The 26544-nt window shown below is 43.5% G+C and overlaps 1 protein-coding gene across 4 annotated transcripts in view; it reads right to left on the bottom strand.

The window, feature by feature from the left end:
* The window catches only part of daam2 (dishevelled associated activator of morphogenesis 2), a 117192-nt gene that overhangs the window by 64492 nt on the left and 26156 nt on the right, over positions 1-26544 (bottom strand). For all 4 annotated transcript variants that reach the window (XR_007571023.1, XR_007571025.1, XR_007571024.1 and 1 more), the window contains exon 2: positions 11741-12027. Coding sequence is in view for 1 of the 4 variants with exons in the window: in XM_050061948.1 (XP_049917905.1) it covers positions 11741-11908 (168 nt within the window). In the remaining 3 variants the exon portion in view is untranslated. The remainder of the gene's footprint in view (positions 1-11740; positions 12028-26544) is intronic.

Genomic DNA, 26544 nt, shown 5'->3' with positions numbered 1-26544 from the left:
GGGAGGAGATAGAAAGACAGAAAGAAGAGGGAAGAGGCTGTGTGGTTCTGAAAAACACAAATGAAATCGAGGAGAGGATGAGATGCTATAGCGTGAGGGCTTTGTGCTCAAGCTCAAAGTAATCTCATCATAATGGTTTTGCCACCATGACGTCAGCCAGAAGTGCCGGGCCTCCCGGGCCCCCCAAAGTGAAGATGGCTACCAGTGCCAGAGGTGGGGCCCCTTAAAGCCGGCCAGTAGCTTCACAGGGTTTGTTTTCATCCATTCAGCTGGATGGGGCAGGCTGAGGTGGCCCACATTCCAAGTATCCGACACTATGAAGAATGACATCATCTCTCACCCAGTCCTTTGAATGGGATAACCAGCCGCAGCATTATTGTGGCTTTGGCAAAAAAGAGAAAATATCTGAAGGGTGCGAACTTCAAGGGGGTCTAATACAGACAGAAACCACAAAGACGCTTTAGAATCTCTGGTCAAAGCCTTTTTTATCTCAGCAGCGTGAACTCAATGATGAATTGTGACTCACACCCAGAGCTCAACATCATGGGTCTATTTTATCTGCTACCATAAGTGCATGCTGCTGTTATTTGTGCCGCTGTGTGCTCTTGAGCAGAATACTAGCCATCTTGTGGCAGCTAAACATCTAACCCCTGACTCTCCGTCCTTCAATCTTTACAGATTTGCGCTTTGAGTTGGACCACGATCCTCTCTCCACATCCCCAGGCTTAGAAACTGAGGCCGAGGAGCCAGCCCGTCTCTGGCATGTCGCCTGGTCGCCGGGTCAAAGCCCTGCTGTCCAAGCTGCTGCTGTTTGGAGGAGCTGATACTTGGAGCTGGTGGGGAAATCAGTGAGAATGAGACCCCTGGATTTGAACCAGATGGGAGCTGAGCCCGGCAGATGATCTCTGTGCTCCCTCTTGCTCTCTCTTTCAGGCTTCTCAATGTAAGGTCTTCTATGGAGGGGGAGTTATATGAGAGCGGGATGTACGTCAGCGATGAAAATGAGGATTTAGGTGTCTGAGACATTAGGGTTCAGCAGGTTAGGTGAGCAGGTAAGCTATCTGAGGAAGTTAATTATTTTCCAAGAATTCCTTTTAGAAATAGATACATGATTACATAAAGGCTTTACATAAGACTGAAGGTGTATGAATGGGATAATGGCAAAGTTATAGCAAAACAGGAAAGGAGTAGCAGGGTGGGCAAAGGGCTGATGTTAGTGGTACCAGTCTGCATTTGAATCAGAGAAAAGAGATGAAGTTGAGGATGAGGACACCGGGTGGGTGGAAGAATGTTCGTGTCATGCCAGCTAGAGGACTTTTCTTTCCAGTTATGCAACATTTCACTGTTTTCTTCCACCTCCAACCCCCAACACCATCAAAATTTGCTCCAATACTACATCTGCATCACATGGCCTCTCCTCATGATCCAAAGAAGTAACACCCAGTCCCTCTCCCAATCTTCCAAAACAAAACCCAACCACTTTCCACTTTGCTTTCTAAAACCTTCTCTTGATGTGCCCCCGTCCTCCTTCGCCAGCACGCTCCAGTTGAGAATTCACATAAACCAAAACTAATATTGTTACACCTGCTGCCTGGGAGGGGAAATATACAGACTTCTTAACCTCTTCTTACATATTTCCTCCACAACTGCCTATTGAATAATGTTAAGGGTGTCGCGGTCATGGGCTTTGACTGTCATGTCCGCTGCAGACCCACTGACCTACCCTATCATTCAAATTCCTGCTGTTGTTCCTGTCCAAGACTGGCGGGCTTCCAATATGTGCTGAGATAATACAGAAGATATGGTGGAGACAAAGATAGAGCTTGGAAAGAAAACTCTTGTTTTCATTAGTGATTAAAAGTTAAGCCTAGTCCCAATATAATTTTGTACTTATGGCTCATATAGTTATTACTGCATTTATACATCACCATAAGGGTGTATCCACCATTGATTTTACTCAAAGGAATAGTTCAACATTTGAGGAAGTAAACTTATTTACTTTCTTTCCAAGAGTGAAATGACGAAGTATTTCACTGCTGCAAAGGTGTTCTTTTCATAAAACTTGGCTGGGTATGCAGTAGAAATACACATACTTTTGAAATCTGTGCTAAATGACCATAGAAAACAGAGAAAAAGGCCTGTTGCATTTGTTTTTGCTCAAAAGGTAGAAAACCTACAACTACCAGAATGCATTGCACCACTGGACAAATAAAGGCTCCCACTAGTAGGTGACGTAATGCTGGTTGGTTTTGGCTTGTCCACAAACACGTTGGTGGCCAGCTGGTAACAAACAATCTTATTTTACAGTTAAACAGTGAGCTAAAATATGTTTCCGAAAATATTTTAGGCGATCTGCTTTATTTTTATTTACAGAACTAAAAAAAAGTTAAACAACATAAGGAAGAAGTAAGGTAAATAATCAAACAGAAAGTAAATATTTACATAGTAATACACCTTGTGTTGTTAACATTGATCTTTGATGGTAAACAAGTAGGAGGAGGGTTATTGTGTGGCCTTACATATATGCTGACAAACAGACCAGCAGACAGACAGACAAACAGACAGATAGATAGGTAGACAAAACAGACAGACAGACAGACAGATGACGAGACGGACAGACGATGGATAGACAAGGAGGTAGCCTAACTAATTGGGGATTTTTGTGTATATGCTGCACACGTGTATGTGTGTGTAAGTGTGTGTGTGTAAGTATGTGTGTAATCTGTATTTATAAGTGCTTGTATGTGTGGATATTTCAGTGATAATGATGATATTAATAACAACAGCAGCAAAGAAGGAATAAATAAATAAATGAAAATAAATCATAATAATAATAATTATAGAATAAATAAGAGAGAAAAATAAAAAGGGAAGAAAACAAAACAAAACAAAACAAAACAAAACAAAACGAGGTGTGTTGCAAGATTCTTCTATACTTTTTGTCCATGCTGGCACTGGGCATACAAAAATGAGACAGCACAAATTCTAATTCGAGAACCAGCCCCAGAGGCAGCATAAATCCACCGAATGACATGAAACACAAATTGAAGGTACCTTCAGACTAAACATTAAATTAATTTCTGATCATGACGTTATCAACAGTACGGGTTTTAACTGTAGCCAGCTAGTAAGTCTCTCCTCCAATCTCTTCTCTTTCCTCTCATCTCTGTATGGTTATAAAGTGTCTATCATTCACTTCGCCCCCTATATCAACACACTTTTTGGAAGTGTTGGTAAGCGCTTTTTTCCCCTCTCGTAAAGAGCCAGGCTAGCTGTTGGCCCCTCCTGTCTTTATGCTAAACTAGGCTGAACACACCCTTACACCCACCATCTCACTCTTAAGAGCAAATGTTTTCTCCAAAATGTTGAGCTATTCTTCCAAATGTCAACATTCCAGGATCATATTGGAGATCATAGAGGTGAAAGTGAGCATAGATAACAAATGCATGATGTACTGCAATACCCCCCAGGGATTATGATGATGAAGACATCTTAGCACATTTGCTACTAGTCATGGCTTATATAAATTCATTTGTATGACATAACAGGAGTCAGATGATACATCGTGTCTGTGGGAGATTTAAAGCGTTTATCTACACCATATGGAAAGAGTGTAAAGGAAGAGACGGGAATGAGTCGCAATGACACATGGGAGTGAAGTCAGAGCAGAGTGGGAAAGCCTAAATACCCGCTACTGTTGTTTAGACTGTATGTCCAATCCAAGACAAGAGCGGATTTTAAAGATGAACTTAAAACGTAGAGGCAGAAGGTACAAAGCAGAGTGGAGAGGGGGGAAAACTGCACGTGTGTGCATTTGAGATAAAGATGAAAGCCAGGTTAAATAACACTGGAATGTGAGAGAAGCAAAATATACAGGAAGAGAGTGGGGTCAGCGAGTGAGTAGGTGTGAGTGACTGGCATAGGAGTGGGAGTGGGTGTGTCTCCGTGACAACTGATTGAGAACGTGTGAGGCTCCACCTAAAGAGGAAATGTGTGTGGTCCAAGAATGACATCCTTTCACATGCATGTGCGTCTGTGAAGTGGCATTTCTTAACTAAGTGGCAAACTTAACTTCAACTTAACTTCCAGAGTGCGCATGAATGTCTTTACCTTATGTGAAGTCTTACAGTACGGGCTGAGAGGGGTCTGTCTGGTGTAGTGCTGACACACACACACAGACATACACTGTATATATATATATCCTGCAGCAGTCTCTGGGCGAGACAGGAAGGCAGAGGGAAGACAGGCAAGATGGCAGGAAGTCATATGAGGCCTCCAGGGAACCCACAGGAAGCTGTAGCTGCCATTATTGACCCAAATGAGTTTCTGTGTGTGTGTGTGTTTGAGTGTGTACGTGTGTGTGGACACGCACTACATCAAGCCTAACCTCACTTGGTCTGAGTCATTTGCCACAGCCAAGAAAAGGTCAAAGACCAACTTCTTGTTCTTAAGATATTTACGCTTTACGCCCCTTAACAAATCAAACACACACACGCACACGCACACGCACACGCGGGGATCACACCACTTTGCAGCATTCGGATGAGTCACAGTATCCTCTCTTTGATGAGTCAGTCAGTAGCCGTTGCTAACCTACTGCCTCTCCCCTCGTCCAAACAAGGCTTGACCACTTCCATGATAAGGTTGGCTCAGGACAGTAAGAGCTGGCTTTACAACAGAGGTAGGAAGCATTAGAAATGGGAAGCCAGTTAGAATAATACGAGTGAAAGACGGAGGGAAACAGAAAGGAAAGATGGTGCATCCCAGGGCGTACACTGTGGAGGAAACTCGCTCCCAGTGGCTCAGAGGGTGGAGAACATTTCCATTCCCTCTTGTTATGCAACACATTTTTGATTCACGTTCGGCTCGAAAGTCACACTGGAGGGAACATTAGGAGAGGATTTATGTTTTAAAGAGCCCGGTTTGGACTGTGAATGGGAGTCACGTGGAGTGGACGCTATTAAAAGGTTGTGGCGTACAGATGCAGTGCCTGACACTGGACAGCTGGACCTATGCCCAGAGTGGTTGGATTAAAACTGTCCCAAATTACGAGACAGAGAAAGAAAGAATGAGGCTCCCACACTGAGAAAGAGACAGACAGGCAAAGCAGATAGAAAAAGAGGACAGAGAGAACACACACTAATCTGATGTCTGCCAGCACTGTACTTGCCAGATGTTGGCCTAGTAGACCTGATTCAGTTGCGCCAATTTGGCATGATATACTGTATATCATATCCTCTCTCATCTCAACACACTACTCTTTACAGATGGGCGACAGACAGGGTCTTCCTTTTTAAAAATTCATTTGGGGAGAGCATTCATTTGCAATCTTAATGCAAAAAGAGTAATGTCATGCGGATGTTGAGTCAGACATGGCCATTTTCTTTCCTAACTACAACCTAAAGCAAGCAATTGCACTCAACTCTGTTCTACAGCAGATTCTCTTTCCTGAGTGCCTCTGAATCTGTTGCATTTTGTCTTCTTCTGTAACTATCAGAGGTGTGCATTTCAGCCACATGACTTGGACGAGAGTCAGACTCGAGTCAGAAATTTGATGACTTTAAATCAAAAAAGACTTGCAACTCGACTTGATCTTTAACACCGATGACTCGTGACTTCACTTGGACTTGAGCCTTTTGACTTGATACCTTCACTAAAGCCCAAAGATTACAAACTGTGTTTATGAAAAGGTCAGACACAAATCAATTAATTTCCCTTCATTGTCTAAATCATCTATCATTAGCACTATTCAGTCCCAGCAAGCTGACACTTTAATCCCCAAATGATCCACTTTGATTGAACCAATCTGACAGCATCCAATCAAGATGCAGGAGGGAGCAACTAAGGACTAATGTTACATTATTGAGCACCAGTTGGGAATCTTTATATGCATACAAAAACAATGTTACAGTCAACAAAAAAAAGGAACTACAGTACGCAAAACTTGCAGGTTGAAAATTACAGATGGAGATGCAACAAATTCCAACTTCATTCGACATTTGATGTTTCACAAAGAATGGTAAGCCAAAGCTAATGTTAAGAAAGTTAACTACCTAATGCTTAGCTTACATAGCATTAGCTCAAGATGCATTATTACTTGTTGTTAAAGTGGCATTTGGTGAAAAATGCATTATTACTTATTTAGGACTCGAAACTCAAAGTTTAGGACGTGGGACCTGAAGTGGGACCTGTCAGTCCTGGCATAGGACTTGACTAGGGACTCAAGTACAAAGACTTGAGACTTACTTGTGACCTACATAACAATCACTTGGTCCTACCTCTGGTATTTATTTGTCTTTTCAAAGATTTGACTCTGCAGCGCTTCAGTGGCACAGCATGAGTTCAGGCCCTTGCAAATGCGTCAACACATTGCGACCATATGCCGACCTTTCCACAGTAATCGCAATGTGTTCACCGCAGTCAGCTGAAACTTGTAAATGCAAGTCTAGCTGTCCCCAAACAACCTCACGCTTTGCTCTCTTTGAAGGACTAAACTGCCACTAGGGAGAAATGTATCCAAGAACCCAAATGACTGAGCAGGACTCATTCTCAATTACCTAAATATGCGAGCAATTTCACATTTGATGATAAAATGTTATTAGCAGGGAATTGCCTTGACAAAGCAAAAATAAAGCTGTCATTGTTCTTGAAACGCGGCCAGTCTTCACACATGGCCTATATATCAACTATGCGTGCGAGCCTTGAAACACTAGTGGAAAGAAACTGTTTAAAATGCACCCAGATCCAAAAAACAGAACCCAGAAGTGCTATCGGGAAATTCTGCAGCCAGCTGCAAATGTGTAGTTTAATTGATGCGATCAATTAGTTCCTCTGATGTGGTCTTTGTTCATTGTGTCCAAATCAGTGGCGACTGCTTCCAGGCTTATTTGCATGGGTTAGTCAAGGTCGTTATTGGCACGGGAGGCTTTATGGGTTTATGGCAGACTTGGAAGCAAGTTTTTTCAGTCTTTCTCCAGGATGAATTGTTGCACATTTGGCAGAGAAGATAGAGTGTTTACACAAGGGAACCAAAGATGGATCCCACACATGTTTACTCTGCAGTATTAGGTTTGTCAGCCACACACCAAGGACAATAGGTCATCTCTTTTTGCCACATTACTTACTCTATGCTTCAACATTTTTTATGCAGTAGCAAAGAAGTTGGTAAAGGCTGCTTAAAGGTTTTCAATCCAAGAATTCTTCAGACTTTTAGGTATAATGTAATAGAGTGTTGAGAGCAGGAGGCAAGTGTGTGGGGCGAATCTTCCTATAGGCAACATAGGCAGCCACCTTGGGTGCCATCTTTCTGGCACTGACAGTGTGGTTTTGAGATACTTTTGAGTACTGGTGTGTCTTTGGGTTAAGACATGGTTGAAACATATATACAGTGAGAAGTAACCTGTTTATTACTTTAGTAATTTATCTGTTTATTCTATTCCACCTTTTTTATTCAAACCAAGTGATCTTCCAAAAATGCATAAGGGACAGACACATCATCCCACATACTCCTGTTATTATTCCAAGCAACAACCATTGTACAATAAAAGAATTTTCTGGCCAACAGTTTTTCATACAATATCTCTGAGACACGTCAGCTAAAGTCTTTTCTCTTGCTAACAGTGTAAGCTGAGTGTGCACTGTGCAGTCTCTAGACACAGTGCAAGACCCCATTATGGACACGAAGACACGTGGAGGTGGTTTACTCCTCCGTTTGGCCCAGATCTGTCGCTCCCACTCCAGAGGCTCCATTGAGTCTCATTCTTCTCCTCAGGAAAGGCTTTCATAACAATAATCCCATCTCCTGTTGCCATGGAAACGTGCTATGTTATGTTATTCTCTATTTTTCTTTATTTCCTCCCCTGTAGCAAAGCTCCTCGCCTCCCAACAGTTGCTCTCTATGTCAGCGTTACATGCACGGAGACAGAGCGACTGCTCCACGTCTGGTTGTACTGATTTTTGGATGACTGGCCGAATGTGTCGGCACGTCGGCTGCTGGATCAGTAAAACAGATGTGGGGGACCAACAGCTTGGCCAGATGACCGTCGTTAGTTACAAGCATTTTGTGCATTGGTCATCCAATCAAAGCACACATGAATCAAACTGTCACGGGCTGAGTGATCATCTAACTGGAACATCATTTTTCCTTTTTTAAACATTCTACCATGAGACTTTACAGTCCAACTGTTATCACATTTAATCATCCCTTTTTGTAGTCAAGAATAATTTCAATGTGTTTTTATCTTTTTTTATTACTATAAAAGCAACTACTTGGCGCTTCTAACTGGTTATCAAACTGCCTCAATTCTAGTACTGATGTCTCTATATAACCTACACAAGCAAACCAGACTACCAGCGAGAAGACTGATAATACCAACATTACTGCTACTGGGGATCATAACTGCAGATAAAACACATCAATACTCTTTGGTAACAGATGATAGCTACCTATAGCTACCAGGAAAACAAAAGCACCATACTCTTCATGTTTTGGTTGCGCAATGGTTGAGACACGTCCTTTGCGATGTAAATGGAGCCTTCATTTTCCCAAGAGATTGTATCCGATGGCAGACAGAACTGCACACTGAAAGCCAGGCTTATAGAGAACCAATCACAATACTGATGGTATCATTATTCTATAGTCATTACATTGTGCAGTCAACTTTTACTTCATAATGATGAGTTAAACCAAAAACGTTTCCAATGTAATTACAATTGGACTTTAACCTTTGAGTGCTACATTCAATGCTGGAGTTGTGCGGTAAAGTAAAGACAAGATGAGCCTACACAGACATTACCCTAAAGACAAGACATCTGAATGACACCATCAGATGTAGCCATCCAACAACCATCTGAAGAATAATCTATTCCCAACATGTGGAAGGGCCCAGGTCCAATGAGAAAATGCCAAATCTGCTTTCTCTCCTGAGTCGACAAAGCTGCAAGTCAAGAGTTTTTGAAATCGGGGGTGAACCCGTCTGCTTTGCTTCTTCTTCAGCTCATGCATCTGTGTCAGCTTCATCGCAAGCTCAGACATTTACCCCAAAAATAAGCTGTGGGTCATTTAGTCCTCTCAACCGTGAGGAGTGCTGTGATTTGGCTTAGTGCTCCCATATGAAAGGCATGTTTTGATTTTATCCCAACAATACATGTTTCTGTTTGCTTTCCAAAACTTTCCTCTATGAAATAACCTCGTGTGTGCCTTATTTTTCAGACCACACAGGACATCTAGTTAGTCAAAAAACAACCTGTTGGTCCTCAAGAACTGCTCTTTAGTCACTGCACAGCTGAAAGGGCATTAGGTCATTCCAGTCTGGGATACTGATTGAGGCAATCAATGTCTTGATTGTTACAATCCTAACTTTTAATGTTCTCTAATCAAGCCAATAAATATACTGCAGCTACTGAGGTTTAATTGTTTGCGCATTACCAGTGATTATAAAGCCAGCCTAGACAGCAAATTTAGGATGAAATCAGGTCAATTAGCTGAAGAAAAAAAAACAAAACGGGAAAGGATTACCATTGGGAAAACATCTGCCTTGATAATAGTGAATAATTTCCTATCACAAGTGGAATTTCGCTCAATCTCCTGAATTGATTTTGACAGTTGGACAAGTGATATATCCTGCAGGCGGTGAAGTTTAGCACTCCCCAAGACCTGACAGCGGCAGAAGCAGTCCTACAGCCATGCTGCTGAACACATTGTTGAGCTACATGGAGACAGAGGAAGAAGGACATCCGAGGTTGAGGGATCATGGCAGAGGCGCTGAGATGGAGACAGACAGGACCCAAACAGAGACAGACAGGAACTGAGCAAACAAAGAGACAGAAACAGCAAAGCCCTTTTCTTCCAGCAAACCCAGAACCAGCTTGCATGACAGCTGAAACCCCACAACAGACTTCTTCGTTCTGACAGCTGTGCCCTGATCCCTCTCCACACCATGGTTACATGCCAACACAGCCATGCCAGTCTGGCACCGGTACAGAGCAACATCCTCTGCCAACAAGTGTGATCTGTGCACGAGATGGGAACTGTCACACAAGGGTGGGCTGCGTGTAGTGGAAAGGATGAGCTTCTGTATTTGTGGAATGGGGGTTTGGGGATGAGGTTGGGGCGTGGCCTCACCCAATCATCAAGACGCCCTCCACAAGATCCAGTCCCTTCCAATTCCTGTCCCTAATCCTGTTTGGTCGGGGTAATGAGCAGCACGCAAAGGGAGGAAAAGAATTGGACTGCTCAGCATTAAGAAAAAGACAATCCCAGGACTTGTATTGTACTAAATTACTGTTTTGAGCCCACTTCATATATTTTATTTGTGTTTTCACTTTAATGAGCAGAATTTCTGTGTGGTGACTAAGTTTGGAAATTGGTGCAGCATACACAACAGCACAGGACTGCACAGACATTCAAGTTGAACAGACTCATTAAACTGATTCAGTGGATGGCGACAGGTAGATATGCAATTATCCAGCTACTCTGTCTGTCCTAAAAAGGTGCAGCTAGAGACTCCACTCCTACAAAAAGCATATTAGAAAATTACCCATACTATACTGTCAAGGTAATTCACAGAGCAGCTGCTAACAAGCAGGCATTTCGTTCACATGGTAAAACCTTCTATAAGACTGAGTCAAGCGTTATGTGGACCGTGAAACCACTGGGGTCATATTGCAGTAGGATTCAGTGGACTAAATGCCCAATTAATTGCTAAATGTGGCTCTGCTCCACTACTGAAACAAATGAAGTGGTGATAAATCTAAATGTCACATGTATAAGACACTCCCTCATCACCAGTCCAAAGTAAAGGTGGTAGATAAGAAAAAAAAACAAAACAATTCTTACATGCATCACAACTCTCTCTTGAAAGATTATGTTGTGATGCAGAAAAGTCAGTGACCAATCCAAAGTGCTGATGTACTTAGCTACTGTTGCGCGGTCAGACCTATATATCAACCATGTGAAACCTGGTGTGCCTGTTCCATTTAGCCGGGTGCCGCAGTGTGTCTTTGTTGCCTTGATGGCGCAAAGTGGCATCCCAGTAGTTCAGGTAAGACAGTGTTTTACTGCTGTGTTCTATGTGAATCTGGTACATGTGAAGTATCATAGTGACGCTAAGCTAGTTTGCTAGCTGAATGAGCCAGACATTTGCATCTGTACGGCCTGGGCCTCATGTGGAAAAGGCTGCTCAAATACTGATTGATAGGTGGTGTGGCTGCTTATTTATGCAACGTATACGAGCCTAGCACACAGCATATCCAAGGAAAGGGAAAGGGGGAAGTTGACAGAGGCACCGGATTAACCAGGTACCAAGCTTGCTCAACTGTAAATGGGGCACAGAGCAAAAAGTGGCAAGACTTAGGAAGGGCTGGGTGTGTAACCTCCCTGTTTACACATCCCTTCCATTTGTAACTACTGATGTATTAATAAAAGATAATGGAAGCTAATTCAAGTTTATTTGAATTATGGATTATTACCAGACCCAAATACAGTTGTTAGCGTTGATCCAGAATGAAAATCTGCAAAATAATGTAGAATGTTTTATTTGCTTGTAATGTGATAGACAATGTTCCTCTGATTTGGAATGGAACTGTGAGGTGTCTAGACATTCCCAACCCTAGTCCAAAGTGCTTTATGTTAAGCATTAGGACTTAGATTCTTTAGGGGCATGCATTTGCTTTGGATGACATCCCAAGAAACCATTCAACTAGCTTGCTCAGCTATAAGGATTGCTAAATCTTTACTCACCACCAGTTCGGAGAAACGTGCGTGCAGCTCCTCAGCGGGCGGCATGGGGGCACTGAACTCCAGCAGCTGCAGGGGCACGCTGTCCTTGAGGTTGATCTCCGGTGGCTCGCTGCTGCCGAAGCAGCACAGGAAGCCCAGGCCCGGCCGCGTCCTCTTCCTGGGGGGCATGGCGGCTGTGGTGACACAGGTGGCAGTGATGGTGCTGGACCAGGAAGGTAGAGGAAGGGGCCAAGGGGCAGGGAGGGGGAGTGGAGAGGAGGACGAGGCTGCTATCTAGGGGGCATGATCTGGAAGAAAGAGAAGAAAGAGGGAAAAGGTTAGAGAGACACTGTCAGTGCAAGCTGGCCTGTGTTGGGTCCCTCAGTGTCTTTAAAAATTACCTTCAACTGCATTTAATGCATTTAGACAAGCATGTTTAATGTCACAATCAATGACATTACCATGTGCAGTAAATAATTTATTTTATTTTCAATCAAGCAGAGATTCAACCAACAGTAATAGTTCATGAAGGCCTCGTGCTGGTCTACACACCCAGCATCTGCTCAATGTTTCCTTGGAAATAAAGTATTTGTAGTGCACAGGAAGTGAAGCAATTTATGTTTCCAGCAGCCCCGGTTTGTTTGGAATAAATAGAGGAAGATCCATAAGCAGCAAGAACCACCACAGCTAAACAAAGGAAAAAATTGCAGCCTAAAGAAATGTATTCAATCAATCATGAGAAAATCCAAGCAAGAAGACATTACAGTACTGGAAATATAGACTGATTATAAAGACTGGAAAGTGCACTGCAAGAAGCATCAAGTCCAAGACTGACAACTGTTCATTTCATCTAGTCTTTTTCCGAATCATCTTTATTCCCTTCACTGTGTGTATATGAACATGTGCCAGGGTGGAGATACTCATATGCTATGTGGTGAGAGGGCACAGAGGCAGCAGGGGCCGCCATCATATCCTCATCTCGACATCGGTTGCTCTTATGCCTCGACAAAGAAACCTCTTGTCTGTGAGGTACAATGGTGCCTGTGCAGTCTACGTGTTTTTTTGTGCGGACTTGCACCAAGAGCCGCCCCAGCAGCGCCCTCACTCCTTCAATGGAGCGGACGCTGTGTGTACGGACAGTAGTGAATGACACCCACCATAACAGGAGCAGAGGACTGAATAGGCCGAGACACCCTGGAGGATTTCCTCAATGCCATGAAAAGAATATGGGTGGTCTTTACTGTATGAATAATACACCCTTTACACCATATTATGTCCTATCAGACACATATTTACTGACACAATGTGAGCATACACCCACAGCAGCTCAAACAGTTGCCAAAGCTCTTCTTTATGCAACAGTTTGCTGCATTTGTGAATGAATGGACCTGAAGCCTGTTATGCAAATATCAAGGACATGCAAATCCAGCAGCAACAGTTGACCAAGAAATCAATTTTGGAGCCATTTATGTGAAAGACAATAAAAAAAATTCCATGAGGAGCACAGAACCAAGACCAACAAAAGCAGATTTTAAAAAGCAAACACTTCTATTCCTCTCCCAAATGTTATGCTTTAATTGATATTTGCACATAACCAAACAAGCATTAAGTAATGGCTAAAGCTTTGCACCCGTCTGTTTAATATGGCTGTGAAAGTTTATGACTTCAGTTTCCACAAGAAGCCACAATCTACTACATCTTGACTGAGCACGACTCTCCGCCATCACTCTCTCACACATTCGTTCAGCGTAGGAGTTCTCACTGCACCGGTTAAAAATAGCCCAATGATAAATTCTTTATGAATGCGCTGGGCCCTCGACAGGAGCTTAAAGCGGGGGGGGGGGGGGGAGAGAAAACACCACATTTCCATTTTGCCCCTCCGTCGTTTGCTCAATTGCTTTTTCCGCCTCCTTGAATCTACCATCCCTCTCAAGGCAGGAGCAGCGGAGCTATGCACAGCTACAAACGAACTGAAGGCGATTTTAAATGAAAAGCAACCAAAGTTTTTCTCTGGCTTGTTGAACATGGAAATGCCCGTGCAACCTTTAGTGGGCTTCTTTTACAGAATATAATACTGTATAGTATCTTAAATTATTCTGTTTAATCACCTTCAAGTACGGGGACTGTTTCATAGCCATTGCGTCAGTATGCTGAATGTCAATTATAGCATGTGTGGCATCTGGTATATGTATGTCAGTATGTGAGGTACATTTGATACTGCACCAGCGTGTGTGTGTGTGTGTGTGTTATGATAGCTGAGGTGTCAATTCCTGAATGCCCCCCGATCAGGGTGGGATTAACCTGCTATGGGGCTCCAGGGCTACAACAACCCGTGGCCACTATTGATCCCCTGCTCCTCCCATCCCCTGCACATAGTGTATGTACTCTGTTACCCACAAAGAGCCCCAGAAATTGTGTGTCAGTTAATATGTGTTCATCTGATGATATACAAAAGTATTTGTGCAAGCACAGTATCAACTGAAATAATAAAGGCATGCTCAAACACGTTCAGCTAAAGCTAATATTAGGCTGTAGCAGTGTGAGTCGGACAAATTAAGATGTTATCATCAAACATTTAAGTCCTTTTTAGTTTGTTTTTCTCCACCCGACAGTGAATTTTGTAACTAAAATAACGGCAACTTTGAAGAGTCCCAGTTGATTCATTTAAGCCAAATGGCTGCAAACCCTCACATTAGCGTTGGCTGAGTATAGGAGTTGAGTTTTGTTCAGAATGAGGACTGTAAATTTTGCTCCTCGATTCATACATTGGAACCATTTAGGGAAGGTCAATATGGACATAAAGGACAACTACAGGGACCAACAATGCACCTATCAGCATGTGAGTGTTGCTCTCAAATAGACCTGAAAAACATGAACCTATCCCTTTAGAATTTCAGTTTATATTGTGCTTCAGTGATGTATCTTGCAAACAAGTTTGCACTTGCTTCTTATTGACTTGTTTTTTGTGACATATTTATGTCCAAAAAAGTTAAGTTTTAGTGTTTTGAGGTCCTACAACATTCTGTGGATGATTGTTCAGAATACAGTACTTCCTATTGGCTGCATTGTTGCACTTCATTATGTCATACAGCTCGCCTGTGCTCACTTATAATACTGTTGCCAGTTTACACCAAGCCCCCAGGAACAGCGCCAAGCTTTGAAGCCAATTTGACATAATGGCAAAACCATGGAATTACAACTTTGGGGTGCGTCACATGATGCCATCCACTTGTAAAGCTGTGGCTGGAGCAGCTAGGTGGCCCACCCACCAGCTACAAGATTTGCCCACCATACCTACATGTCAGTCCACGATCTGCCCCTTTCACCTCTTGATCCAGAGGCCCGGAAGAAAATACTATGTTAGCATTTAGCTATGAATTGTAAGGTTGGAAGAGCAGGTGTTAAGGTTAGGGTTACATCTCATTACTTATACGGTGAATCATGTTTTTATGTATAATGAATGAACCCACCAACGTGACAGTTAATTGAACCCTGCTACAACATAACATTGTAGCAGGGTTCAATCAACTGTCCTGTTGGTGGGTGAAGTTTGTAGGGGTGTATTGTGCAAGGTTCAAACACAATGTGGCTGCAGCTACACATGTCTCGTGCCATTGGACCCAAAGACATTTTCCCATAGATTTACACTGGGAAAGAGAGGTCTGTAAATCAGGACTTTTTTTAAGCATCACAACTTGTGCAAAATGACTTGTTTCACTATCGGGATTTGATCAATTTGATGCAATAACATTTCAAAAGTCTAAAGGAATCACTCGATAAAATCATGCTATCTCCATTTAAGTTAGCAGAGGGCTAAACCAGAAGTAGCTGCTCACCCGGCAAAGTCTCTAGTGCGCGTTGTCTATGGGCCCAACAATGTGGAAAATTCGTGGGATTTTTTTACTCTGAAAAAAGACTGAAAAAGATGGACGACATGTCAGCCCCCCAAAAGTGAAGCCAAAACATCTCCATCACCGCCTGGTGGCTGGCTGCAGTATAGGTCATAAAGCCGACCCTCTCCGTGTTAGTGGATGGGACATGGGCCAAACTTAAAACTCAAAGTACACATCAAACACATTTGATGCTTTCTGTCATTTAAGGTAGTTTTATCACGCTGCTGTTGGCTTTACTTAACAACTTTATTTAACAACATGACTTACAACTGTGTGAGCAAATTGGTGGGCTCACATTCAGTGGCACTGCTCATGATTGGTCGGACAGGTGTATAGGCGGGAAACTAGAAACCGCGGAGATTACTACTGGGCAGACTCTGGCTCCAAAAGGCGTCACCAGAGCAGCGGCAAGATGGCCGCGGCAGTATTCAGGATATTTTTGCTTCATTTTGTGCAGTGGGTTTAAGTAGAGATGTCACGTCCATCTTTACATACAGTCTATGCCCCCATAATTTGGGGCCACTTGTCCATATAATCAAGCTTTGCCCATAAAAATCTCTATCCCCACAGAAAAACCTACAGTGAAGTCACATGTGTATGGAGTATTGTGTACAACAAGTTGCAGGGACACCACATTAACTTGCATCAAACCAGATGTTGACCAGAAATGGATGTACTGTATAGACACAGAGGAGCATCCACTGTGTTGAGTTAGTGGGGGGGGGGGGAACAGTGGGATGACAGTAAAAAGCCCACTTCAGTTGGAAAATCATGGAGATTTTTTTCCATACATTTACACTTATAAGGCTCTGCTTCAGACTAACTGTGACGGCTTTTCATCGTTTTTATTACTATAGGATCAAGTCTGGGTTGGTGCCAAATCTTTATGGCGGTGAGTTATTTTTTGTTGCAATGGACAGCTGGCGGAGCCTAATGGAAAAGAGGCCGCTCTACAGGGGTTTTAAAGCCATTCAGCAAAAACACAACCTAAACCTCCTGTCCAGTGTATCTGTGTGCTTCTATCTTCACTCTCCCACAGAGCCCCACGTGCGGCCAGTCCTCACTCAACACCAGTTCTGCTGGCCGTCTTCCAGCCCATGCCCGGGGAAAGTAGGCCAAGGAATCCGAACACACACATGCACAGTATATACAGGGAAATATAAGGAAGCAACAACATTGACGACCGTGCATGTGTAACCTTTATCACTCTCTGTATGGGGGAGTCACCATACAGACACAATCCAAATTGACCATGTCCAGTGCCATATGTGCCCGGAGAGTCCCTCTTATCTCCAAGCTTTTCATTTCATCCTTCTCTCCCTCCCCCTCTGACTCGCCGTCATCTCCCATTATTCCTCTTTTCAGGGTGAATGGAGTGACATTTCCCTCCGTCAACCCCCCTCTGACAGTAACATCTGTCATTTTTTCCTTGCCACTTCTCGCATGTCCTGCTGCCAGCTTCACTCCACATTTTCTACTCCTCTGTTCTTTGCTTCCCCACGCTGATGCCTTTGGCAACTTTCGGACAAGGCGACTGTGTGCTGCTTCCCGAAATGTTGTCGTCACAGAGAATGTGCAGAGTGCAACATTAAAACCTGCCCTCACCAACTGTATCTGGAAAGTATCACTATAGCTGACAATGTGACAGGGAAGTACTTGACGGATGGATTTTTGTTTTCATTTTTCTTTCTGTGTCACTTTTGCTGTGCTCCATTTTCATACTTGCTCTTTTATTTCTGTCACTCCCTTTCTGGTGTTTTTCGTGTCACTGAGTTGTCAAACATCTGATGCTCGTGACATGGAAAACGGCACACACATACACACTCGAGACACACTCAGACTTCCTTACATTTCCCTGCCCATCACCAGGAAACAGACACATGCACAGTCATTTTATAAGTCGCAGGAAAAGGAAGCTATCACCGAAAGAGTGAAAGCCTGTGGATCTCTACAGGGTAGTGTTAATTAAAACCATCTGCGTGTGTCAAAAATGGGAGATGCAGAAAAGGGTGCATGGAGATTCGTCACCGCTAACTGCTCGTCATGACAGACGAGAATTTCAGCACGCACATACGCCTGTAGAAAGCGTGAAAACACATTTTGACAAATTCCCTGCTTGCCTGATACCGCATACTGCATTGTATGTGCGCTGCCATACAGTCACGTGTTCACATCAAATTCAGACACACCCACTCAAGATTCAGATGTAAGCACATACACACATGCGGTATTTGCATACTCACACACCGAGAGCCCTGAAGCAGAGAGAGGAGCCTGCTGGCTGCTCTGTGTTTGAAGAGTCTGGAGAGCAGCCGAGCAGAGAGAGAGAGACAGAGACAGAGAGATGAAGGAGGTGAGGGAGGGAGGCAGGGATAAAGGGAGATACTGCTGCCACTTCTCATTCAGCCCACTACCTCATCGCCTCATCCCCAGCGCCGGGAAGTAGGTCAGTGGAGGAGGAGGAAGAGGAGGAGGAGGGGGCAGCAGTGAGGAGAGACAGGCTGCTGCTGCTGCTGCTGCTGGTGTGTGATTGTGTGTGTGCAGGCGAGCGACAGAAGAAGAGGTGTGTATTATCTATGCGGAGATCAGTCTCTCAAACATCTGTCCCTGCATCACTTCAATTCTCTCCCCAACATCTGTCCCACTACACAATACTTTTAGTACCAAATAATAAAAAACAGATACAAATCAAGCTCCTGTTATTTCTATCCCTCCTGAATAGACACACTTGGACCAAATAAAAAAAACTGCATCACTCACTCCCTGCTCATTGCCCTCCTTCTTCCTCCTCACGCTACAGCTACAGCTACAGCTACAGCAGTGTGCTCCTGCATTCAAATGCATCTTGCTCACCTTAATTCTCCTGCCTTTTCTCCCCTCCTCCACACCCCAGTACCTCTACCTGCCCCTTGCTTTCACACTGAGGAAGTGCCCTTGTCATCTTCTCTGTAGCACACAAATAAACAAATGGATTTCAATCTATTTTCACCCACCTACTGGTAGCCAGATAGTTAGAGGCAAAGAAAGGAAGGCAAGAGTAATACAGGAGAAAAACAAGAAGCTGCAATAAAACTGTTGAAACAAATAACAAGTAGAATAGGCAAAGGCACAGAAACAGGGGAAGATTATTTTTAAAGAGGCACTGAATAAAAGATCAGACGGAAGCCTGCGGCAGATTTTTTTTTTTTTTTGCACACACATTTTCCTGGGTCCCACAAATAAGGACCATTCCTCCCGGGTGCTGGGGCACAGAGGAGGGTACAGTCAGGCTTATGTAAGCACCCAGCACCAGAGATGGGGGAGCAGTGCCACGCTGGCACAGGCATGAACAGGATGCCAAATGCAGTTTTGGCAAACTGTTGGCATGCAGCTGGCGAGAAGAGCGCACATCTGACTGAGCCAACGTCAGTGCTGGTAGTCAAGAAGCGTCAGGCAACTAGAATCCCTAAGATTTCAGTGCTTGTTGATTTGCTGACACCTACAGTGTGGTTACTGTGGAAGAGCAAGTGCATTTTAATTATATAGTTTCATTCCAAATTACACATGTATTAACTACTGGGTGGCAGCAAACAAGCCTTAAGCAGCTTCTCTAGCTAGAAGAAGAGCATTAACAGTGTGTACCCTCAAACAAACTGTGAGCTTAGAGAATTTATGGACTCAAATGTAATATAGTAGACAGTCGTCCAACATGGTAATGCACAGCTCATGATTGAATGCTGTTTTCCTTGTGTGTAAGTAGGGCTAGGTGTTATTTAAAATATGATGATACCAGTACCAATAACAGAACCCTTAAAGTGACACTGATAGCAATAGAGTATCAGTGTCACACATCATTTGATATCTTTTTTTTTTGTACGTCATTTGATACACATCCTCGTTTGGTGGCATTTCAGCACCCTACTACCCTGGAAATCCAGAGTTCTCGCAAGAGCACAATTTGAATTTGCTCAGCAAGTCACTCTGGCAATCAGTAATGATGCTCATTACCTATGCCCATGAAACCGAGCTGCACCAATCACATCGGTGTATCTGATACAGGCGGGCCAGAGGCGAGCTAAACAGATGACGACAGCGCTGCGACGACGAAGTCCGGAATCAGTCAGTAAACATTGCAAGATGGCTACGGATGAACACCAGTTGTTTGAAACGGCTTTGGCCGCTACAATGAACGAGTTAGACTTGGCTTTTTCTCTAAAAGAGGAACAGAAGACGGCGCTCGAATCTTTCCTTTGCAAGAAGGACGTTTTTGCTGTTTTGCCGACCGGATACGGCAAGAGTCTAATCTACCAGTTAGCTCCGCTGGTAGCTAAGCGTATACGTCACCCCGTGTATTGTTCTGATTGGCTGTAGTGTTATCCAATTGCGTGCAGTGATATTTACAAATGCGTGCTTGGTGCCGCCCCTCGAGTTGGGCCATTTTCATTACTCATGGCCAGACCCTAAATCTTTCTAGATTTGGGTCTGGATTTCCAGGCTAGCACCCTACACTGCCAACTCCATCAAATACACCATGCTCAGCTTTATCACACCACAGACAGTACAGATGTAGCTGCTGCAGTAGTGGGCCACATTAAATTCAAGAATGCTTGCAACGGCTGACTGCGAGCAAAACTATACAAATAGCCAGGATTTTTAGATCTGCATACAAAAAAGATCGAATGCAGGTATCATTTGGCTGGAGAAGTTTCCATACTACTTGGCACTGGGTTATTTCGGTCTATGCTTTAAAAGGTATCAAGTACCGATACCCAGCCCTGTGCATAAGAAATTGGAATCCTGCACAGGAAAGGCAGACTCCACCTGTAACAATGAAAACTATTACAAAAAGGCAATTAAAGTCAAAAGACAATGTAAATCCAATGTATGGCTACTACCCGAGAAATTCCAGCTATAAATATGATCATGGTTTAAATATGAAGAAAATTTTATAAAGAAGTACTTTATTGGAATTATTCAGCCTTTGAACATCCCAGGCCCCAAGGAAAGCTGCTCAGCCCTGCAGCAAACTTTTCCCAGTGGCCAGGCAGGTATTGCAGTGAAAAAATCTCATGCGGCCCAGAAAGCATTTTCCCTATGGACCACCACTGTCAAAGACAATGTAAAACTGTTGAGAGGACACCTGGAACTGCAAACAAGGTGATTTATTAATCTTTCTTTTCTGATTTTTTGAGACATGGTTGTTTTGTCAAAGTAAAACTTTCCTCAAGCAAAGAGGAGCGATTAAAATATCTGTGAAGTCATCACAATGTAAAGTCTATGAGCTGAGCAGGATCTCGCAGGCGGGGCCAGCAGGAGAATAACTACTGCGCATATTCAGTGAAGCTAGAAAACTTTTTGGGCGTATGAACCAGGCCAGAAACTCCATTGAAATAAATAGGCCATCTTGGTGTATATATATATGTTTCTAACTGAGACCTTTTCCTCTTGCAGCAGATGACAGATCACAATTTAAGAGTAAAATTCTGTCTTTCAAACTGCAAAAGATTTCTAATGTCCTGATGCATGATATCCACATAGGTGGACACCAGTGTGAACACACACCAAAAGGTCTCAGTGTTTTTGTGTTGGCACATGTCCCCATATTTGTGGGTAGCCATGGTTGTGTACTGGTATGTAAAAATTGCCTGTGGAAGTGAACCACTCACACTCATTAATTTGACATGAAGACGCTATTCAAGCGAGACATTGGACACATTGGAGCCATGCCACCCTATGGATGTTGTTGCCCCAGACATGCCCTCTCCAACATGCCCTTCCCTCCCTTTCTACAGTCTGCCCCTCTGTACAATGACTAATGGACCTACCCTTCAATTCTTTTCTACCCCCTCCAAAAGCCACTGGCAGCAAGCCAAATCACCTGGGACACTGAAAACTCATTCTCCCAAGAACCCATAGGAGCTGGGGCCCACCCACAGTCCCTGCTTTAGGCCTTGTGGAGGCCATATACACATCATACATCTTCAGAGGCCACACTGTAGTGCTAATCAGTTACATTAGTGCAACATACAGTACAGGCAAGCATTCACACACACACACACACACACACACACACATTTTGGATTATTCTGTCACACACCAATTAAAGACATTTTATTCATTCATGCATCACTTACTCAGTTACAGAGGGTTTAGCACAATGGGTGGTCAGTTTACGAGATTTATGTAAAGACATAGCGATATGTGATTGATCTGAAACAGCTGGCATGACTAATAGTCAAGATCCATCCAACGATCTTACCCGAATGTTAACATAACGAATGCACTGTACGCTACACACATTGCGACTTGCATTCCTGAGCTGTGACATCACCCATCTATTCCAGTGCAGGTCTCCGTGGTCAACAGCGAGTTTCAGCCTCAACTGACAAATGACCAGAGCTGACAGTGGAGGAACTGCCATTTTTTCACGGTACATTTGCATGCGATGCATTCCTGCACTCGTTCTGAAAGCACACAGAGGGCCAGCGCTTTCATAAGAGTCTGTACACCGCGTGGCTTTCTCATGTGGACCTGAACAATGGGCCAGAGGATTTGGTTTGGACGTTTCTGCTGGGGCCTGACAGGGTAGGCTAATGCAGGCAGGAATAGCTCGACTGGCCTGTGCAACTTTAAATTTCCTTCCCTAGCTCTGGAGTCCATGTGTATCTCATCTTCAAGGGGACAGTTATTTTTAGCTATGACAGCATGGTCTCTCTCCAAAACACTCTGAGCCTCTTTGATTGGCACGGCAAACAAATTAAGAGCTCATTTCAACATAATTTCTGACAGCAAGGTAATGAGAAGTAAATGTTTGCTCACAGGTTACGTGTGAGTAATAAAGATAAGCAGTTACATGGGCACCATGATTCAGCTCCAGCCAGACACTCTCCAAGGGTTTAAGGCGACTACCGATAAGGGCTGTCTGTGCTCTTATGCCTACGTGCATCTTCCAGGAAAAGAGCTGAGAATCAGATGATCAGAAACCCACCCTTCCCTTCACCCACCGACTCTCTTTTCAAGCATTCCTCCATACCTCCCTCACTCCTTTGCTTACGTTCTCCCTCAATCACTTCCTTTCTGCCCTGCAATCAGATAGGGGAAGCTGTGAGGATGAGACAGCTGAAACCCTTTTCAGCTGTTGGACTGGGAGTCGTGCCTTCAGACGGTGTCTCCAGGACACAGTCTGGGGTAAGACTGTCTGAGTCAGTGGCAAAACATCCACCGGGAAACCTCATGGTGAAATGATACTTCTGAAACAACACAACAATGGACTTCAAGCGCATTGAGTTTCAAAAGCGCCTCATGTTTCTGGTCACTGTATATAACAAGCTTTAACAATAGCAGCAGGACAATGTTAAGGAGGTGGGGTTGAGCCTGTTCCATGGGGCTGTCACAGTGTAAAGCCAGTGCTGTGCATAACATAAGGAAGAAATGAATAAGTCAAAGTACCTCCATTTAAGTTGACCACAACCACAATTATTATTAATTACTTTAATAGCTCGTGGTTAATACTGTTGCTTAAATATTTCCAGACTGTCTCCGAGGCAAATGCAATCACATTTAGAGAGCAAGGAATTTTTCATTTTCTTTTGTTTACAAACAGATCTTGTCAGACGGCCAATAGAAAGGACAGTGTAATTATATGTAGTCGCCCCAGGTTTGCATTGCGGTTACTGATCTTGTATATGAAGCGCTCAGATTGTCCCTTTAGGAAATATGGCAATGGATGTTGAATGCTTTTCATAACTGTCTCCAGTATCCCATCACTGCCCAGCTGGCACCAGATGTCATGATGTCAGAAAGATGTTGGACTCACATGTCGGACAGGCGTTAAATTTTGGTTGGAATGAAAATTGGGCTGACAGTATTTTAAATGTCCAAAAATGTTAGAATTTCACGTTGTGTGGTCGTTAACATTATGTGGTTTTGCACTCAATGAGCTTGGTCCTTGATTTTTTACAACTAAATGTTATTCTTTGCCAAGATGACATTGGCATGAGATTATTTTACATAACAACACACCTTAAAACAAACATCAACGTCATGTCATTAGTATTCTGCACCAAATTGACAATGGCATTAGAAGTTGTCCTGACATTGAATTTTGGTCACCAAATCAATCAGTGTCCATGATGTCCTCATTAGGTCATTTCTTACCAATCAAAACAATGAGGAGCCAGATCTCCACCACCTACGCATGGCAGTCTTTCAATATCACATCATAAACTCTTTAACTGTCAACTTTCACAGCCAACATCGGAGAATTCTCAGAGGTCTTATTGGCTTCTAGCCTCATTCAAAACAAACATATAAGCACTGTTGGTTTTAATGGGGCCATGAGGCACTGTAACCCACCTCACCCATAAAGAGGAAATGCCTCAACTAAACCACTGGAAAAATAGGAGGGGGGGGTATGTTTCCAATCCTCCAGGGATGTCATTAATAGCTATTTCATTTAGCTTGATTCATAAAAAAAAAGACATTTCCTGATGTGAGGAACATTCATAATGGCGCGGACCACATGAAGTACCGGGGGGTTGTTAAAACTGTACTTTTAGATTGAGTTTTTTGCTTTGATCAAAATAAATGTTGCAACTCCACGCAGCAGTGGTCGGGCTCCAAGTATCTAACCATGCACGGTTGCAGTTTGAAGCAAATTATTATAAACATGTTAAACCCCTTCATAGAAGCCGCGGACCACAAACACGAGTTGCATGAACAAAAGTTGAAATAAAAACCTGTGCAGAAGCAGGCGACTTGGACGAAGTTAACAACGAATCAACCCGAGTTTGCAGACACGTTTTGGAAACCTGACAGGACAAAAAGCTCCTTTTTGTGAGACACCTGTCAAGACTTCAGCTTGTGTTACTGTATTCAGAAGGTCATCCACATGTTGCACAAGGAAAGTCCACCAGTTGCTGCGTGGGACTCTAACAATGCAGATGTTAATGTTGGCTCAGGAAGGAGGTCGTACCGTGTCAAGGGGGAGGGGGGACTAACATCAGAAGCACAGACCCACTGCTGACCCACTTCTCTTCTGGCCAACGGGCACATCTCCGCGACTCACATCTCTGCTCATCAAATAGACCGGATCACTGGGATAACTATGCTATTAATACTGGGAATGAGAAGAAAGTCGGCCATGCCACATTCCACAGGCCCCGACATTCCCACATATTAACAGGGCTCGAAATGAAATCCAATACTTGGCATCCCTTTCCCTCGAACCCCAAAGCGCTACCCTGCCGTGTCAAATAATTTTCTTATTTCATATGGGAGGAATGCCAGAGTCACGAGCTCCCAGTCTAACTAAAGACATGTTATTTTTATGTGTTGAAAAAAATGGCGTGAGTACAGACTCAGAGCTGGTTACCACTCTCATGAGGAAAGGGATGCTGGACTTCCCAGAGAATCCATGTGCTTCAAACACCCAAGAGTCTCGTCTTTTTGAGGGAATGAGTCCTTTCCATCAGTACAGTGCACTTATCCACATTACACAGATGCTTGAGAAGGTCCAGCTCCAGCTTCTGGGTGGCGAAAAGGGCAACTTTTGAACTTTCAAACCAAACAAAAACACTGACTCACCATTAGTCACCAATTAGTTCCCATGTTGAAGACTACACACACTGTTCTTCAGCTTACCATGGACTTCTCATCCTGTGCACCCAAGTTTGAATGTGTCAATCAATGTTGGTGAGTGGATTGGGGCACTCTACAGCTCAATCCTATTTGATATATTTACAACCCCTCAAAACCCTTATACATCATCAGTATGCTGGCATTTATGTTAACAGATGCATGCATTGCCAGACATTGGAAATATGCCATCTTCTGCAGTGGTGATTTCGCTTGTGTGGGATACAGGCAGCACTGCTTCATTACCAGGCAATTAGCAGCGCTCTGTAGTCGTTAGCAACCGGCGCTCCTACCCTGCTATTCTGCAGTGATACTGGAGGACCTGCAACAAGTGCAGCAACTTTACTGCTGGACTTTTGTTAAATTTCAAGCCTCTTATGCCATCAAATGGGGGGCAATGTGACATGGAAGTATTTCAAAATGCATGACTATCATAGGCTAGCGAGCTAGTTAGCTACCAAGACATCCGCATATAGATTTCAGTTATTAAGCTTGTTGTACATAAAAGAACCATAATACATTGAAACAACATCAAAGTAATATAAGATGCTTATCGTAACCTTTAAATATTTTATAAAGAAGAAAACACATTTTTTGTTTTCTTTTCTACCTTGTGCAGCAACCTTGCCAATGATTTCTCATAACACTCGGTTTGAGATGTGCCTCTGAAAGACCTCTGTTTGGAGGTCCATGTAGCCCTAACACTTTGCCCTAACCTGAGACGTGAACGCACAAACGGAGGGGTAAAGGCTAAGTGGTAGGAGCAAGGGGTGTATTGGGATAGGGTCTATATTGTGCATTGTTAAGCTACTGAGAGGTCAACAGCTGCAGCATAGAGGACAGAGGGCTTCTGGGTAATGTCAGGAATGCTCTTCTGGGACAGTTATAGAAACGCATGTAGGGACAGCCCTCTGAAGTGACCAGCATTTTTTTAAAATAGCCTGCAGTAATACTGTACTGAATTGAGGCACTGTAAAGAGGAGATATGCTTACACATCATAAGCCCCAGAAAGTGTGTCACTGGCACAAATACAATAGCACCGTTTGACACACACTCAGTGTGGGGGACTTCCAGTGAAGGAGTGAGAGTAACAGCAGCCTTACTGCTAAAGTCTCCCTGAGTTCTGTCTATCAGACACCGTGACCACTCTGCTGTAAATACAACATGATGATAATCCCACCCAAAAGATCAGATAGTTGAATTTAAGCAGCTTTACAGACCTCCTCTCCTTTTCTCTCTGTCCCTATCATAATGAGGAGGCCCTTGAGCTACCAGTCAGCAGCAGGGCTGAAGCTACGAAAGGCCGACCATCGTTC

This window comes from Epinephelus moara, chromosome 14 (genome assembly GCF_006386435.1).
Source record: "Epinephelus moara isolate mb chromosome 14, YSFRI_EMoa_1.0, whole genome shotgun sequence".
Taxonomy (NCBI): Eukaryota; Metazoa; Chordata; class Actinopteri; order Perciformes; family Serranidae; genus Epinephelus; species Epinephelus moara.
This window is presented reverse-complemented; position numbering and strand designations above follow the sequence as displayed.